We start from the raw sequence: 18,544 nt of genomic DNA on the forward strand, positions 1-18,544 counted from the left end.
AACAAATAAATGTAAACTATCAATTCTGGTATGTTCAAATAGTAACGGTGTTGAAGCAGCATGGCTACTAAATTCTCTAAACCTGAGACAGCAAACACAAAGCCTTTAAAAAATGAAAATGCAACAGATCATGTAAACGTTCTGGTTAGACGTTTTTAAATGTTTGTTCAACGATTTGTATTTACCAAATCGGCGCACGGTACAATATATTGTTTATTAATTAGGGCCAGAGGCGATACACCAACAACAAAGTGAATCTCACGCAGTACTGTTCTATGCGATATAATTTTAGCTGAGTAAGAAACCGAAACTCCGTGAACTCCTTAGTTACAAAAGAAAATAATAACAGTGACGTGTCCACGCTGTAAGTACATCTGTGACGTTGGTAATAAAAATGCGGAAATTACGTCACATATATTCTATTTCAGGAAGTGAAGAACTGCGTCAGTAGCAGTTCTAGAGGACAGATTAGATACACTGCACTTAGATTTCACATGGAAAACAGGAAAGTAAGGTAAGTAACTATTGTATTAAATAAGGTTTTCATGACAATTGTTTTTCCATTGTTTCGAAGCCTAACTTAGGCCTAGTAGGACCTAGGTGCTGCTATACTCGAATACCCGCCGCTCTCGACGATGGTAAATAAATCTGGGGGGTAGCTAGCCGGCCATCTCTGTTCCTAACTCGGTCAGCTGCGATTTTAAAAAAATATGTGTTTATTTTCAGAGCCAAGATTTGAACGTTCCATTCATTAATAGGAAAGAAGGTTTTGCAAAGTCGTAATATGACGTTATTATATGTATGTCATTTATGTTCATCTGATGTCGATGATTCTATGCTAGTTTTAGCAAATGAGCTAGCCTAGCTGTGTAGATAAACTATCTGTAGAGTTAGGCCTCATCCAGACATCCAGATCAGCTGTACTATTTATGTAGCGCAGCACTGCAAATTGGTTATGTTATATTAGGTGATAAGGTATAGATTGCTATTATTTTTTTTTGCTCTCCGACGGAGGTTATCCGTCGCATCGAACCGAACGAACCTTCCAACCCGCAATTTCAAATGTTATTTTTCACGACAGCTTATTTAAACTCATATTGTATATAAATTAACCCGTTTCAGTAAAAAAAAATATGAATAAATTATTCCGCGTGCGTGTGACCAAGAGAAGTGCAGCAAGTTGCCATGATGTGACATTGTTAAGACCCTTTGATATTGTTGACAGTGATGACGTAAACAGTTTAGTTCAACCAGCCAATCAGTCCAGTGCAGCCAGCCAATCGGATGGAAGGTGGGCTCGGTCCATGAATAAGTTTAAATAACAAAGTGACGTCGCGTGTTTCGTACGAACCTTGTTCAAGAAGAAACTACAGTTACACAACGGAAGAAATCTGTTGTTGCGTGACCGGGAAATTCAGCCGAGTTTACGGTTGACTAATGCACTTATTGGAATTATGCACGTAAAGACTCGCCTTGAGTAATTTTTTTTATTAAAAATTAAGTTAAGCTAAACTATATATGTATTATATGGCACACACACAGCACCGTTACTTGGGCTTTCAGTTTAAGTTTTTTGTCTTTATACTCTACAAATGTGGTTATTCAAAACCACGAAGATACTGGAAAAAGAAATTGCTTCTTTAATTTTTACTTGAGTGTATGACGAATTACACTGAGTTCTCATCATGGGCTGTTGAGTCAATTCTTTAGTTCGTCTTTGAGAATGTTCTCTTTTTTTTTCCATGGCATGGTCATCACGAAGCTTGGAGCGATTTTGCAAGCTTTGTTCTTGGGTCACTCTAATCCGCAGGCGTGATGAAATGGGTCACATTGTTGTTTGGAAGACATTCTGGAAAAAAACGCTCCACATTTGCTAAACAGAAACACACTTATTGCTGCTTGCCTTCTTTCTGCTCAGTGAGAAAATGGCACATTGGGTGCAGTGTCCCTGCGACTGCACTCAAATGATCCTGTGTACGGCTCATAGAATTTACCGCAAATGGGACTAATTATAGATGAAATAACTTTCCTATTGTTGTTACGCAGAGACCCAAACATTTTCTTTAAGCTCTTTCCAGTATATACTGAGTTATTGATGGATGTATTGGGCAGCCTGTATAAATCAGCTCAAGTATGAGGTGTCTTTCCAGTGTCATCGCTTACCTCTGCAATGGCAGCAGTACAACAGACTGCATACATTACATATCTGCACTGTGGAGCTTTTTCTAGGGCACAGTGGAGCCCCTGTATTTCCTGGCAGACGTTCAGCTAGACAGCATGTGCCCTCACTGTGCCTGGATAGCCATGAGTATCTTTAGGGATTGTATTGTTGTGCCATGGATGAACTGCTTGCCTCATTGGGCATTTTCTAGTTAGGCTGGTACTGTGTGGTATCTCATGGCTAAACGTCCACAAACAGGCCTGATTTTGTTGTGGCTCTACGATAGTAACACTGTGTAATCTCACACAGGTTTCTGCTACCTTACAGAAACCGTACACAACACAGGCTGTTCTGTTCCCCTGATTGTATCGTAGTCAATCTTTTTTCAACAGTCCTCGTGATTAACAGTGGTAATCAGCATTTAATTCAACTGTAGTTTATTGAATTAGATTACATTTTACCAGTTGTATAACAGAGGCCTCTGATACAAAGTGTGTGTTCTCTGCAACCCTGTGCTCCAGGTCAGTTGACTGTTGACCACAGAATGGCATCATTTCACGAAGCCTTATCCCCAACCAGCACGATGGAAACATCAAACTTTGCACATGTCATCTTTCAGAATGTTGGCAAGAGCTTCCTCCCTCATGCAGCCCTGGAGTGTCACTACACTCTCACCCCTTTCATCAAGCCACACCCAAAGGACTGGGTTGGCATTTTCAAGGTGAGGTTTCGTTCTGTGTTTCATTTACATTTATTTATTTAGCATACCCTTTTCTCTGAAGCAACTTGCAGTGAACTCTCTCTAGTTTTATCAGCCCACACACCTTATTCACCAAGGTGACTTACACTGCTAGATACACTACTTACAATGGGTCACTCATCCATACATCAGTGGAACACACACACTGTCTCTGTCACTCACACACTATGGGTGAACCTCAACAGCATGTCTTTGGGAGGAAACCAGAGAAAACCCATGCAGACACGAGGAGAACATGCAAACGCCACACAGATTGAGCAAGGATCTAACTCACGTCCTCTCACACTGTCCAGGCGCTGTGAGATAGCAGAGCTGCTCACTGTGCCACCGTGCTGCCTGGTTTTTTCCTCTTGTCCTCTCATCCTCAAAGTCTGAACTCTTCAGACTGAGACTGCAAGATTCTTCCAGAATAGACTTCCAAAATAGAGCCCCCCAAAAATAGTGCTTGGAATTAGGGTTATGAAATATGAGCATATTCTTATGTCCAGCTTTAGTTTAGTAAAATATGCGCACAGTTTATTCAATTTCCATAATTTTTTGTCCAGTGCAGGGTGGCGGTGATCCAGAGTCTGCCACAAAGGCAAACAGTGTGAGTTCAGAAAATTGTGGGTGTGATCACAGGGTAATTGCATGGAATCTATATAGTTTGTTAGAAAAATCGTTAATGTTATTCTTTCCACAGTATTATTCTCAGTGGCCTTTTGGAAGGTAAAAGGTAGCAGCAAATCTGAAACATTTGTAACGTGCCACTTGGGTAATTACTCACAGCATAAATAAAAGACAGTTTGGTGTTGTGGTACAGCAGGAATTATAATAATGATCATACGGGATATAGTATGAATAATGGCACTAGTTTAGACCTTCAGATGAAGTACAGTGTAGAGGTTAAGTTGGCTGCTTATCTTGCTTGAGGAAGTGGAACATCCCAGATGGATCTGGTTTGGGAAGGCAATTAAACACAAGGGCAGTAATTGGTTGAAGCCGTTTCCTGGCGAGAGAGGGAGTAGGCCGTGGGCTTGCTGCGTACCAGGTGGTGAGGGGCGCGTGGCGAGGGGTACAAGACGAACCATGCGTCTGGTTCTGATCTGACCAGATCAAAGCAGCAGGGCAGGACTCGTCTCTCGCCCTCCGTGTGGGGTGCCTGGTGGGTCGCCTGCACCCTACTCTCTCCGGAGGCTTTCATTACAAAATTCCATCTTAAAGTTAATTAGGATGCAGGAAGCCATGTGGAGGAAGCCAACTTAGTGTCACATTAAAACAGAATAAAGAGGGAAAAAAAACTCGAGTGCTTTTATTATCATTTTGATGAGTAACTTAAAATCAAGACTCAATAAAATCTCAATAAGATTTGGGTTTAATGGGGAGTTTTACATTAGCCATGTTAATCCCCACAAATGAATTTTTTTTGATGGTTGTGTGCTGAACTAATGAGTAGCCGCTGTTGAGAGCAGACGGAGCCGGGTACGAGTTCCTCTCCTCGAGGCGGTGGCCCTTTCCGTGAAGTGGAGAATCGCACAGGAGCCATGAAAAGATGAAAGGGCTGTTGCGCCCCCTCCTCCTCTTGGAGCCGCATCTTACTCCCCGGGTCTTTGTGTTTGAACCTGGACTTTCCACCATCGTGGAACTGAGCTGGGGCCGTGGGGGTATTTGCCGGTTTGTTTTCCTGTGTTGTAGGCACTCTGAAAGGGTCTTTTGCAGGTGGGGGATGGGAGTGTTGTTCCTCCTCTGGGGCGATGGCCGACAACAGAAGCAAAAGTGTCATAACTGCTTGTTGGAGGATGGGGGGAGGGGTGGACTTGATGCAGAACCCCAGGAAAAGCACCGCTCGGACCAATAAATCGGCTAGGCAACGCTGACAGACAGGGCTGCGGCAAGCATGCAGATAGCTGGGCTGTGACTCACTGGCCCGGAGACCAGTTCCAGAGCCTCGCCTCTATGAGCCTGCATCGCCCCCCGGTGTCTGGAAGCTGCTATGTCTTGTCTCACTGCTCGGCCAGTGAAAAAGATCAGGGTTTATGTTTCCTCTTGTGTGTTTTGGAGCAAACCCAGTGCTGTGTAAATGCAAGTCATCACAATCTTGGGACTTCAGGAAACTTAATTTCTTCTCATAGCTTTTGGCAAACAAAATAAAACCAGGTCCAAGGAATTTTGCTAATGCAGTCACCCCCCCCCCCCCTTCATTAATTTTGCTGAGAATTTTCTCCAAGGCAGCTAACAATGTTTTTTGTGCTCACAGCTACTTGAAAGTCATTTACTCAGGTTATATAGCTGGGTAATTTTACTATATCAGTTCAGTGTAAGTACCTTGATCAAGGACAATACAGTGGCTGCTGGGATTTAAGTGGGTCATTTAAGTGCAAGAAAGCAGCTTTTAACAGCTACACCACTTTGGTCCTGTTCATTGGCGCTTCCATATACTAAACATTTCCTCATCACGGTTGTCCAGGGGATGGGGTGACTTGTTCAAAGTATGAAAATTCATCCCTCAGTTTAGAATCAGGTTGGTGGTGTCTGAGGGCAGATGCCCACCTCCACAAAATAAAGATTGTTGCAGTATTAGCAACATTTGGAGCTGAAATTGGAGGGGATGCCACCCCCCTTGTTAACACAACGGTACACCTTTGTTCTGTCCTGTTGGGTTGTATCATGACACATCCTTTTCAGATGTGTAATTTGTGTTGTAAGACTGTTTCAGCTTGCACGCATGTGTGTCAGAGACCAGCTGTAGATCAGCAAGCCATCTGTCTTCTACTCCAAACTCTTTGAATTTCACTGTCTGGATTATGGAAACATACAAAGTACTTCATTGCATGCTAGCTAATTTATACAGCCGGATGTCTTCAGTGAGCTGTGCGTAAATCAGGGTGAATTCACTGACACCCACAAATGGCCAATACACACACACTGCCTGAAACCGCTTATCCCAAGCAGGGTCGTGGCGAGCCAGAGCCTAACCTGGCAGCACAGGGCGCAAGGCTAGAGGGGGAGGGGACACACTCAGGATGGGACGCCAGTCCATTGCAAGGCACCCCAAGCAGGACTCGAGCCCCAGACCCACCAGAGAGCAGACACAGGCCAAACCTGCTGCGCCACCGCACCCCCCACCCCCAAAAATGGACTTTTGCAAATTATTGTTATGAGAAACCTTTTATGTATCTTGCCCCTTTTTCATTAGACTTATAGTTTTATATAATAACCTTTATAATGATCTACACAATTATATAGTGCCTTAGTTGGGTATTCTTGCTGTATCAGTAGGGTACTAGTGCAGGAGGGAGATTTGAACCAGGAAACCACAAATTACAAGGCTGCAGCCAAACATCTCTGACTGACTGCTATGCCATCTGCTACCCCTACAGTTATGTTAACCAGCTTTACTAAGGTAGTATTAAATTTCCATCAACGTCCTATGTTTCACATCTTTGTGACAGTGGAAATGGCGGACTGTACCCACACGCTTTTCCCAGCATGCCAAGCGGTTGTGGCCCTGGGGCAGGGCTGTAATTACCCTGTCATTGCATTCTAAGTGGGGCTCCACGCTCTGATTCATAGCGGCTCCTGCACCACACTTCCATTGTGTGATCCCCAGCGGTACCTGGAGCCCACAGCTCTGCTGTTGGCACATTATTTATGGAAGCATTACCAGTCTTATCAATACTTGCCTTAGACTGTTATAGCTGCCACTGAAGGGTCACCCTTGTGCCTTGCGGGGCTCTGTGTGAGTCAGTTATTTAATTCCGTGGACAGACCACAGACTTCACGTAAAATCCTTGCTTCAAGTTAGGTTTGACCAGACCCTAAATGAATTTAGTGTGCATTCAGGTTAAATAATAGAATGTACAGTGTGTGTGTTTGTGTGGTAATGTCCTTGTTTCTGTGCTAGGAATTTTTTTTTTTTGTGGCCAGTTGTGTATTTCTGTTTTTGCACAGCACATCAGCGGCTGCTCCTTCTGATTGTGTGCACGCGTGCGTGCAAATGGTTTTCTTTTTTCAGCCTACCTCCTTGTATCTGAAAGAGCGTGTGTGGTCTCCTGACTCTGTGAGTGCGCGTGCGTGTGTTGGAACTCGACTCGGCCCCTCTGAGAATGTCATTCTGGGTGACAGGTTTACTGCGGAGGGCTGTAGTTATGGATCTATATTCTGTGTGCTCCTCATTGGGCCATCAGTCAGACATGCATAAAAATCTGTTAATTACATCTTTTATTCCCTTTTTTGTGAGAATGTGTGAAATGTTTCCCTACTGTTGCAGTTTCCACTGTCTCCCCCATGAGCTCCTGCCAGCAGCAGGTACTGTGAGGATGGTGTGTCAGGCAGCCAATATATTTTTCCATTGTCCTTGTAGGTCATGTCTGAGGAGTCTGATGGGTTTTTAAAATACATATTTCAGTGGATTATATTGCCATGAGTACGTGTCTTTTTTTTTTTTTTTAAATTTCTTTGATACTTCTAGGAGTGATGACGGTCTATCCTCACTATTACATGTCTATGGCTGGTGTTAGTATGAAGTCCAGTGTGTGACCTTCATTTGGGTGTCTTCAGTGCTGTGAGAGTTGTGCTGATGGACTCTAGGTTGTTGGGCTGGATGGTCACTGAGGTCTCTCTCTCAAGGCAGTGGGCACTGTGTGCTTAAAGATGTGACCTTGTGTTCCTAGGTGGGCTGGAGCACAGCGCGGGATTACTACACCTTCCTGTGGTCACCTCTACCTGAAAACTATGTGGAAGGCACTACTGTCAACCGAACAATAGTATTTCAAGGTAAACTTTCACAGAGTGCAGAAATGATATCTTTAAAGTGCCAGTACAAAAGCAATGGTATCTAGAGACACCATGTTTAGTGGAAATAGTGTGGAATGAGAAATAAGTGGACATAAAGGACTGAAAGAACTATTGGAAGTTGCAGTTGTCCTTGTTGGGTATTTTCTGGAGACATCCTGGTTGTATTTTTAAAGTGACTGTTCTCTGTTGATGTCTCACATTCTTCATTAAATTTTCTGCTGCTACCCTCTTTAATGCAGTTTTGGCAAATAAATGTTTGTTGTTTATTTCCTTCTTTATTTTTATGCCCTTTGTCAGTTGTTTCCTGTTCTGACTCAGATCTTTTGCTTATTTCCCAAGGATACTATGTCCCCAAAGATGATGGGGAGTTCTACCAGTTCTGCTATGTCACACACAAGGGTGAGATCAGGGGCGCCAGCACACCCTTCCAGTTCTGCGCTGACACACCCACTGAGGATGACCTGCTAACTGTGGAGGATGAGTGCAACTCTGACATCCTAGTAGTCACCACTAAGGCTAGCTTGCTGGAGGTAGGCAGCCAAAGCTGAAGCCAGGGAAGAAGAGGAAACCTGCATGAACATGTGCAGGTTTAACCATGGTTTTCTCCTAACCCTATAGCAAAAGGTAGAGGAGGCGCAGAAGGAGAGGGAGGAGCTGATGAAAGCCATGAGCCTCCTGCACAAGGAGAAGGAGCAGCTCCAGCAGGAGCAGGAGAGGCTGCGGATGGAGAGCGAGCAGGAGAGAGAAGCCTGCAGTCAGCTGAGGATTAAGAACCAGGTACGAGACGAGGTTGGGAGGTGAAATGGAGGCTCAGCTCTGATAGAGGGGAGAAGTAAGAGGAGATCATGAGAGGAACTGGTTAAAAGGAGTAGTGGGAAGATGCAGAAAAGAGCCAGTTGCACTGTGTGTTGTAAGGAGGCCCTATGATTCTGCCCTGCTGGAACCCACTGTCCTGAGGCTGTGTGACTGTTTGTTCCTGTGGCTGGCTCTGTTTGTGGAGCCGGTAACCCTCCAGAGATCACAGGTTCACACACCAGCGATCCACTTCAAAGCCAAATGGCCCTAACAAACCTGCACACGCTCCTGGAGAGATCCGTACGGGTAATTGGTGAAAAGGCCAAGCTCGAGGCTACAGTGCGATACACAACTGGAGGACGGGGGTTCGGCCCAAGAGCACACACGTTCAAGGGTCCTACAGCTGGGGCCCCTTCAAGGACTCAACATTTAGGGTACAAGTCCATGTCCTTAATCACTACCTCCTGCGGCATTAATGTGCAGTGCTTTGCTTAAACAACAAGCCGTCTGTCCTGAAATTAACATGCTTTGGATTTGACCACAGAGAATGGCATCTGCTGAGTGAAAAAGGAAGACCACTTAAAATGTGTGAAAAGTCCATGAGTCTGATTCTTTTCAGATTTTTAAAAAATGAGTGTTTTGGCAGCAGCTTTTCTTTTTTTGTGACTGACTCACAGAGTTGCAGGAAGTGGGTTGCCTGGCACCCAGCCTGGGTACAGAGAGAACAGACATGACGTCAAACTCTCGCCAAGTGTGAGGACGGAGCGGCTCGCGCCCGAACCCACCCTGCAGGGCCACGTCTCCACAGGGGCTCGGAGCAGGACAGGGAGACAACAGGCAGCATTGCGTCACACGTGTCTCGGTGCTGAATCAGACCTCGCCAGCCAGCCCCCATTTTTAAACATGAGTTAAAACATCTGTTACTGTCTGCTGTGTTGCCAGTTAGTGCATCTACCCTAATTTGTAAAAAATACAGTTATTAGGACAATATAAATACCCTCATTAAAATGTAGTTTGTAAAAAAAAAAATGTAGTTAAGACAGTTGAGAGATGCGGAGTATTTCTGTTAAGGATGATTGTGGAATGAGGTCTCGTAGCGCCCCCTGTAGGGCAGTCCTCTCACTAGTGGCCCTTGTGATCCCAGCGAACCGTGGTGCTACAGAGCAGTAGGCTACTTCACCAGGCCCAAAAGCGGAACAGAAAACAACCATAAATCCGAAGTGTTCCGAGATTTACTTTTGCACATGATGTCAGTCGTTTGTCTAATTGCGTGTGGTATAATGAGGAATGCTTCTGAGGTATTGCCCTCACTGTAAATCTCCTCAGATGAAAATGCCAGTAGCTGTAACATGAAAACATAAGTACATATTTTGTGGCTGTTAATTTTACGACTACATTTTTTATAAGGTCTTTATGTGCTGCTAAAGTAACTCAAACATTTTGGCAATTTAATGGTACAGTAATTCAGATGGATTTGCCTTCAGGGAGACAGCGAAGTGAGATGGCCTTTAATTGCCCACGCTGTCCCTCCTAAGGTGCATCCTCACTGGAATGGTGCATTCCGGGCAGGACAAATGCAGTCCCCTGCATAAAGCTTTTACTTTTTAATGAAAACATTGTAGAAGTCTTTACAGGGCTTTTTGCTCAGCTTGAGAGTATTTTTAGTGTGTATGTGTATTTGTGTGCCAGTGCAAAGCATGATGTATTCTGCTGTGAAAGTGTGTGTTGTATAAGTACTTGTCAGTGACAGGTGGCCCTGACAGCGGTAAGGATGTCTAATGTGCTCTGTTGCAACTTTAAGGATCCTTTATTGTTATTAACTTATCCGACATCTTTGTCCCTGGTGACTTGCATTGATTTATTTATCTAGCAGACACTTTCCTCCAAAGCAGCATGCAACTCTGAGAAAACATTTTACCAACATACCACTGTTTAACTAGCATAGATCGCACAAGTAGCTGCGTGTAGATTTGCAGTGTTAGGTTTTTGTATTTTTAGAATGATTTGCACACATTCTTACTGTGTCAGTTCACGGCGAGTACTGTGATGAAGGGTATAGAAGCATCAGGGATTCAAACTGAGTCTTCCTTTCATTTCTAACCACCATACCACCACTGGTGAGTTCATTTAGAAAGTTAGAGAATCACGCAATGTGTGCGTGTAGCCGTTTTTTTTTTTTTTTTTTAAATTTTCCTCTCCTCATCACCATTACAGAAAACTAATTGTAGAGAAATTGCAATGCCTTGTGTGGCTCCTTGTGGCTTTCTTAGACCCACCAGTGACCTGCGCTTACTGGAGATCGTCAAAGCTCTACGGAAGAATATCTGACATTCGAACCACTGCAAGGGCAATCTGTCGCTGATGGGTATCTGTAGTCTTTCGATATGTTCGCAAGTATGATGCAAGAGTGCCAGTCTAGCGTCGTAGATGGGAGCCAGACCACAGCGGTATCCCACTTTAGCCTTAAGGTATTTTTGGCTGTAATTGTGCTGTGCTCCACACACAGCAGGACATGGGTTCAGATGCTTGTTAGGACGTCTTGGTGGAAGGGCGGGTCGTGGGACGGCCTGGACTTCGTGTGGTATGGTTAACCTGCGCTTTAACTGGAGTCATGCCATGTTTCCTTTCACATTTAGCATACTTTCTGCTTCTCTAGGAACTCTGCAATTTCAGTGAGCGCAGTTCCTGTTGCTGGAGCACCAACTGCAGCAATCAAAACCACAGTGGTGAAGCACAATGTGTGGAGATGGACTCTGAATGAACTGCACTGATTGTGTCCTGTCTGTAGTGATGGTGTAGATCATACAGTAATACTATTGACAGTATAGCAATAGTGTTTATACTGCAGTAACACAGCCCACATCAGAATAATGATGCCAATATTGTGACTACAGGAGGTGCCTTGTGTCTTGCTGCCCACATCCTCATCCAGCTGCTCACTTCCTGTTCCAGGAACTTCAGCAGTCCTCGCAAATCCTGCAGGAGGAGAAGGAGGACATGAAGAGGAAGCATGACCAGGCATTGGGAAGGGTGCACCAGCTGGAGGAGGACCTCATTGGAGTGACACAGAGAGGCATCCAGAAAGAGACAGAGTTGGACAGGTGGGAAACGTAGACACTTGGGGAGAGACAACATTTACAAGGAGGACCTCTGACCATGTGGAGACTTGGAAAGGGGTTACATAATTGATGCACCGTGTGATTATAGTACTTAGTTTGAGGGTGCTGGTTGACTGAATTTATGCACTTGTCTATAAATGTATTCAGTCTCAGGGACCGATTGAAGAAGCTAACAATGGAGAAGGAGGGTCTGGAGTCCCTGCTGAAGAACGAAAGAGATGAGAGGGAGTTGTACAAGGTGGGGCAGTGCAGGGTAGATGGTGTCCCACATCTTTCAGTGGAAGATCTCTTTGAAAAGACTTGCTAAAGCATCTTGGCGTGAATTGTTTGGTGCGTGCATGCGTGTGTGTGTGTGTGTGTGTGTGTGTGTGTGTGTGTGTGTGTGTGTGTGTGTGTGTGTGTGTGTGATGTGATGTGATGTGACAGATCCACCTGAAGAACACGGAGCTGGAGAACACCAAGCTCACAACTGAGCTGCAGATGCTTAAGTCGGTGGACATGAACAAGGAGATCACCATTGCGCAGTTCCAAGAGGAAGTGGGCCGGCTCAAGGCCTGTGTGGCTGAGAAGGAAAAGCTGCAGAAGGAGATCCTTGCCAACTCCACCGCCTCGGTAAGCTCGCGTTCATCTGTCTGTGTGCCTCTCCATGCGCATTCATCCATCCTTTCCTGTATTACTTGGGGGAATATGGGCAGTCAGCTCACTGCATGCTGCCTGCTGGTAGATTCATGCAGTGGTGTGTGGCAGCCCTGTGGAACTGCACAGCCATACCACAGAAACAGCAGGCTCTGATATTCATTTAATTCCAGCTGGAAGCAAGACTAGAAGCTGGTCCAACAGCACACCACTTCATGCTTGAGCTTCAGAGACAGGGAGTGCGAGACACTAATGGAACACATGGTTTACCCAACCATCCATTATCAACAGCTGCTTGTCTGGTCTGGGATCGTGGTGGTCCAGACCCTATCCTAGAAGCTTATGGTGTGAGGCAGGGTACACTCTAGATGGAACCTCAGTTCATTACAGGGCACAACATAATGTGATGGTAGATTGCCCTTAGAGTTTTTAATTTATTTGTAACCAGGCTGTCATCCACATACCTCATAGCTACACTCCCAAGAGGAGCTAAACAGTGTGTGTGGGGCTGTATGGTACAGGTAGTGTGTGTGTGTGTGTGTGTGTGTGTGTGTGTGTGTGTGTGTGTGTGTGTGTGTGTGTGTGTGTGTGTGTGAAAGCATTTTAGTCATGCTGCTCCCCCCACCCCCCAGGAGGAGGCAGCTGGCCTGAAGGAGCAGCTCCGGCAGACAGAGGAGCAACTACAGGCCACGCGACAGCAGGCCTCCATGCTGGCCTCAGAGCTGCGTGATGCCTCCAGCACCCGTGACCGCACCATGTCGGAGCTGTACCGCACACGGCTGGAGGTGGAAGAGCTTCGCTCGAGCTTAGCCGACGCCCAGACTGAGTGCTGCCGCATAGAAAGCCAGCTGGAGAAGATGAGGAAGGCCAGCCAGCAGGAACCAGTGCGAAGACCACTTTTCTCTCCTCAGATTCCATCTTTCAAAGAGCTATACTCTCTTTTACAAAATTTTGATATTTAAAAGTGTGATATTTTTAATTAACTTGCAATCAATCATTTGATATTTATAGTACATATAGTCATAATTAGATATATTAATGGTTTTTTAATACATTGATTACTAGTTTAGTTTTTTCTACAAATAACTAGATAGTTATGTACATTATATATAACTTGTGTAAGTTGTTACTGGTCTATAATAGCCAAAACACGCCATCCTCAATGTTGTGGTTCAACCTCCTCTGTCTCGACAGGGATCTGGAGAGGAGGCTGCTGTGGGGGCGGCTGCTGGGACAGAGGCGGATCTTCAGCGAGAGGTGGAGGAACTGAAGCTAAGGTTACAGATGGCAGCAGAACACTACAAGGAGAAGTACAAGGAGTGCCAGAGACTGAGGAGGCAGGTGGCCCGGCTTTTGGAGCAGCAGGCGGTGAGTGGGACATCCCACAATCAAGATGACATGCACTGCGGCTCTGAGGTCAAAGTGATGATCTTCATGCCAACTGTACTTGGGTATTTCTGCTTAGTAAGAGGCTGCTGTTTGTGGAGAGACATCAGTTGTGTTAAGCGCATTTACAAATGTAGGTGCCACACCAGTAAATCCTAAAACATTTTGCTCCTCTGATTTTCTTGTAAGGATTCTAAGAAAAGTGCAGCAGCAGGGAGTTCACATGCAGCGGAAGCACCAGAACAAATCCGACCCGAAAGCCCCGAGTCCCCCACTGCAGGTACCTACAATCTCTGCCTGTCATATCCACAACGGCAAACTGATACTCCAGCATTTCCTAGGATGGAGGATGGCAGATAATCTGGTGTGTGTGTAACCTGTTTAGTACAACTCTGATGATGATGATGACACTGATATGTCTTCAGGAGGACTTCCCGCCATGGACGTGTTTCTAGACACAATGACCTTGGAGAGAAACAAAGGTGGCAGTAAAGATGCAAGCGAAAGAGGGGACAAATACAGGAAGTGCAAACAGATGCTAAATGTAAGTGTAAGATGGTATGACATCATACTGAGCAGAGCCACATGTTCACACTGGTCTGGCATTAGCTTTGTGTGGGGCGGGGGGGTGATAGTTTGTGAAAATACTAAGATACAAGCTTATTGCACGGGTGTTACAGCACATCTACCACCAGTGACAGCAGTGTGAGGTTGGATGCTATGGATGATGAGTGATGGTGGTCAGGACTCAGTCCTCTTGCTCTTCCCACAGGAAGAGCGAGAGCGCAGCTGCATGTTTGCAGATGAACTAGCCAAGATGGAGGTCAAGTGGAAGGAGCAGTGCAGGATCAACGAGGAGCTGAAGCAGCAGCTGGCTGAGCAGGAGGACCGCTATAAGGTGCGTGATGTACAGGACCCTTGCTTACACATGCACTCTGTGTGCTTTGTGGTCAATACGCCCAGCCAACGGTGACCCTCCGTATAGCTGTCAGCTGTGTATCCCTGGGGAAGGTGGCTATAAAGTCAGTCCTAATTGAGCCCGTGGCTGTAAGTCGTGTACGGGGTAGCCGTGAGGTCAACAACAACAACATGGTACAAGACCACGCTGCGGAACACGGGCCATGCGGTTTCGCATTGCGCTCGCAGCCTCAGAAGTCTGCACTCTTGGCCCACATGGGAGCGCCTGTTTATCCCAGCTGTAAATAACAGGGCCCGTGTCTTTGATACGATCTGGAGACCAGGGTAAATACACGGACAGGATGCTTTATGGGCCAGCCGCTTTGCAGACGTTGTTTATGGCTGTTTACAGTGGGGGCATTAGGTGGTGCGGGATGGAACCCTGGCTTCAGCCTGTCCTAATGCAGTTGCTGGCTCACGGCTCTTCATCTGAAACCTGCCGACGGCAGCTCGTCTCTGCGGAGACATGAATTTTATATGTTGTTGCGAAGAGAGGGCTCCAGTCACGGAAACCGGCTCCCCAGGTCAAAGCCTTTATGTTTTGTCCACCCCCCACCCCCCCGCTGCACTTCATGCGTCCTGGTTTCCGTAGGAGCTGTTGCCGATTGTTTCCCTGTCGCTTGGGCAGCTTCATTCCAGTGATTTGTTGCATTTTTCTCCACTGCAGAGCCAGGTGGCAGAGAGGAGCCGTGAGGTGATGGAACTGAAGGAGTGTCTCCAACAGGTTGTGAAAGAGAAGGAGAACCTCGAAGAGGTGAGTTCTCCGAGTCTGCTTTTTTTACTGCTCAGTTGTGTCTCATAATCCATAATCCAGTATGTCTCGTGATCATTCTCCATTTGGATCCTTTTCAAAGCCCGAGACCCTGGTGAAGCTTCAGCAATAGAAAGTGTTCACATCTGACTCTGATGCGCTCAGTGCTGGACTAACGCTTCATGTGCAGGCAGCATCATTACTGTGGGTCTTGGTGTCTTTGTGTAGTTGGGTACAAGTCTTGTTAGCTGGAGCATCTTCAAGGAACTGATGTTGGAAGAGAACAAGTGCCCAGATTTTCAGGTTTTGGAAGCTCTTCATGTGGTCCAAGTGCCACACCTCGCTGGTCTGGCAGTGTTCAGTCAGCACGGGGTAAACCTCCTGCCCTGGGGCTCTCGTCCTTTCACAGGAGCTGCAGAAGAGAGCACAAGAGCAAAGCAGCAGTGTGGCTAAAGACTCAAGATCTGGCAGAGTCCAGCCTGTGTTCCTGCAGTACCCGCTCCCATACCCCCAGGACCCCCCTCCGGCCTCCCTGGTCCAACAGCGGCCAGCTGAGCTGCAGTTTGGAAATCCATACTCCACCCTAAATACACGAGGTGGGTTCCCCTGTTCTGTCCCTACCTGCCACCACATTTTCCCTTTTACCCAACGCCAAAAGGTTGTGTAACCACGTCTTGATCTTAGTCTCTGGTCATCCGTCCGTGTTCTTTGCCTCCACAGCGGCACACCCTGATGCTCATGTTGTCCCTGCAGACGGAGCGGACGGGGAGTTCTCGCCGGAGCGAACCTCCAGACCTCTGCCTGCAGGACCCCCCTCATGGGAAAGCAATGTGGTCTGCATCCAACCGTCCCGCAATCTGAGCCCACCAGATGGCCTGGAGGACACCGAGGAGCACAGCAATGTGGTGCGTCCCTTGGGATTGGGAGGGACCCATAAACTGAGGACAGGGACCCTTCTCCACAGATCTGTGCCCGCTGCACTGACTGAGCTCTGTGCTCTTTTCTCTCGTTCTTTACCTTTGTTGCACTTCTTATTGTATCGCTTCCCTCTCTTCTCTCTCTCCTGCTCGCTCTCCTCTTCTCTCCTGTCAGATCTCTGCATCCCACCCACATGCACGGGGGGCTCGGGGTGAACCGGGGGAAAAGGAATTTACATAAAACTTCAATTAAAGTTGGCTCCTGGGCACTCGTTAGCTCACGAGCAGCGAGATAATTGGTGGAGTGTCTGAGCCATTAGACTGATGAGGGAAAGGCTAATTGGAGCGGTGCGGGACTTTGGTCTCTGCGCGAGGGCAGCATCACTGCCTCGTCTCATTGCTGCTACAGTGGTATCGTGACCTGTTTCCCGCTTCCTCTAGTTTGCCGCATTTAAGGATTATTAACCTTTGCTGGAGCCCATCAGTGTTCAGACAGGCGTGGCTTTTAAACCTTTGTGGAAATGGATGAGTCTGTTCAATTCAGTGTGTCACTGGGTGTGTGGTACCACCCAGCGGGGTGGGGTGGTCTCAGTAGGAGAGGCTGGTGACAAGGTGTAGGAAAAAAAAGGGCTTTATTTGATGTTGTCCCATGCCTCTCCAGCAGGGCAGTGACAGCGAGCAGCCAGTGGTTCCCGACTCTCACGGAGCCGTCCCTGGAGACAGCCAGACTCCCTTCTGCTTTGACTCCAGGTAATATGCTGGTTTTTGGAGATCTGTTAAATATTCAGATGAAATTTCCTTTCCAGGGTCATTTAGTTTTATTTTCCAGTCATTTGTGCCAAAAGCAGCACATAATATGGGTAGCCGATGGCAGAGTGCTTAGAGCTGCCACCTTGAACTCTGAGGACCTAGGTTTGAATCCCACCTTAAGGTGTGGGACCCTTGAACAAGGTACTTACCCTGTATTACTCCAGAAAAAATGACAGCTGTGTCAATGGGTAACTTAACACTCTCAGCTTCTTTGGAGGAATGCATCAGCTAAAAAAAAATGTAAATGACTAAATGCAATAATACTGATGTTTTAATGTCAGCCATTCTGTGGTCATTGCTGTTCAAGTGGCCAGAATGTCGGCGAACATGGGCTGTAACAGGTTTTTTTTTGCTTCATTAGCGTGGACATCCACAAGCGCTGCCCGCTCTGTGAGGTCATCTTCCCACCGCACTACGAGCAGAGCAAGTTTGAGGAGCACGTCGAGAGCCACTGGAAGGTGTGCCCCATGTGCAGCGAGCAGTTCCCCCTGGATTGTGACCAGCGCCTCTTCGAGAAGCACGTGCTCACACACTTCGATGGCAACGTGCTGAACTTTGACTAAGCCTCCCCTAGGCCCCACCTGGCAGAAACTGCTGGGACCTTTAGGCAAAAGTACCCCCACCCGGTGACGGGGAGCAGGGTGGGGAGAGACAGTCGCATGTGTACGTGTTGGTAGGATTAACCCAGAGCAGCCCCGATCCCTGCGAAGGCTTTTGCTACCTTGGGTGCGAGCCTCTTCCTGTACGCCATTTCTCTAGTGTCACTCTGGATAGTAGAACCTAAATCCACTCTGTCACCTCTGCAGAGAGTGTGTGTGTGTGTGTGAGAGAGAGAGAATACAGAATCTTAATCACAGCAATTATTTTTAGAACAGCCTGCATTTAATTGCACAGGTTTCTTCAGAGCTACTGTATAGTCAGAATATTCGTAGAAACTTGGCTGGGGGGTGGGCCAGCACTAAACCACTGCTGCTTGTTTTCACTGCCCCAGTGTCCAGCCCCCATGTCTCACTCGAGAGTAGCATTATGTAATCAGTTCTAAGTTGAGACACATTGCTCTGTTCAAGGTGGCTTCTTGAAGTTCTGCACCTTAACGGGGCCCTGATCTCCCTCTCTGGATCAGAACCCGTAGAACCAAGTATGAATGGCAACACTAACGTTAAAGAAATACCTTGAAAACATTCTATCTAGCAATTCTGTAGTCATTTTACCTCTTCGAGTTGTCCTTCGCCATGGTCAGTGGATGGACCTGTTCATAGTGGAGCCTTCCATGTTTATTCTATTTAAAAACTCTTTGCCTGTAATTATGTTTTAAGTTAGGTTGCTTTGTTCAGCAGTAGATATTCTAATAAACTCTGCTGTCTGCTCACCTGGGCTCGGCTGGACACTGACCGCTGTAGCATAATCAGACCAAATAAAATTGACCTCTCACATACTGGAGACATTTTCCTTTATTATTTATTTATTTATTTTTTT

The 18,544-nt window shown here is 46.4% G+C and overlaps 1 protein-coding gene across 3 annotated transcripts; it reads left to right on the top strand.

Annotated features, from left to right (window-relative positions):
• Positions 1 to 422: 422 nt before the first annotated feature.
• Positions 423 to 18,455, top strand: tax1bp1a (Tax1 (human T-cell leukemia virus type I) binding protein 1a). Of its 3 annotated transcripts, none has more exons than XM_018750427.2 (18): positions 423 to 514; positions 2,683 to 2,882; positions 7,574 to 7,676; positions 8,037 to 8,227; positions 8,316 to 8,474; positions 11,445 to 11,593; positions 11,759 to 11,849; positions 12,038 to 12,223; positions 12,880 to 13,131; positions 13,442 to 13,615; positions 13,823 to 13,913; positions 14,059 to 14,177; positions 14,406 to 14,531; positions 15,258 to 15,344; positions 15,751 to 15,937; positions 16,062 to 16,246; positions 16,920 to 17,008; positions 17,430 to 18,455. In XM_018750427.2, the coding sequence occupies exons 2-18, from the start codon at positions 2,706 to 2,708 to the stop codon at positions 17,629 to 17,631; spliced, it is 2,568 nt and encodes an 855-aa protein (XP_018605943.1). In that variant the 5' UTR covers positions 423 to 514; positions 2,683 to 2,705; the 3' UTR covers positions 17,632 to 18,455. The 3 variants fall into 3 exon arrangements, with proteins under 3 accessions (XP_018605943.1, XP_018605944.1, XP_018605945.1); XM_018750428.2 differs by having other exon boundaries at positions 16,923 to 17,008; XM_018750429.2 differs by having other exon boundaries at positions 16,095 to 16,246.
• Positions 18,456 to 18,544: the final 89 nt, after the last annotated feature.

Source organism: Scleropages formosus, chromosome 23 (assembly GCF_900964775.1).
Source record: "Scleropages formosus chromosome 23, fSclFor1.1, whole genome shotgun sequence".
NCBI lineage: Eukaryota > Metazoa > Chordata > Actinopteri > Osteoglossiformes > Osteoglossidae > Scleropages > Scleropages formosus.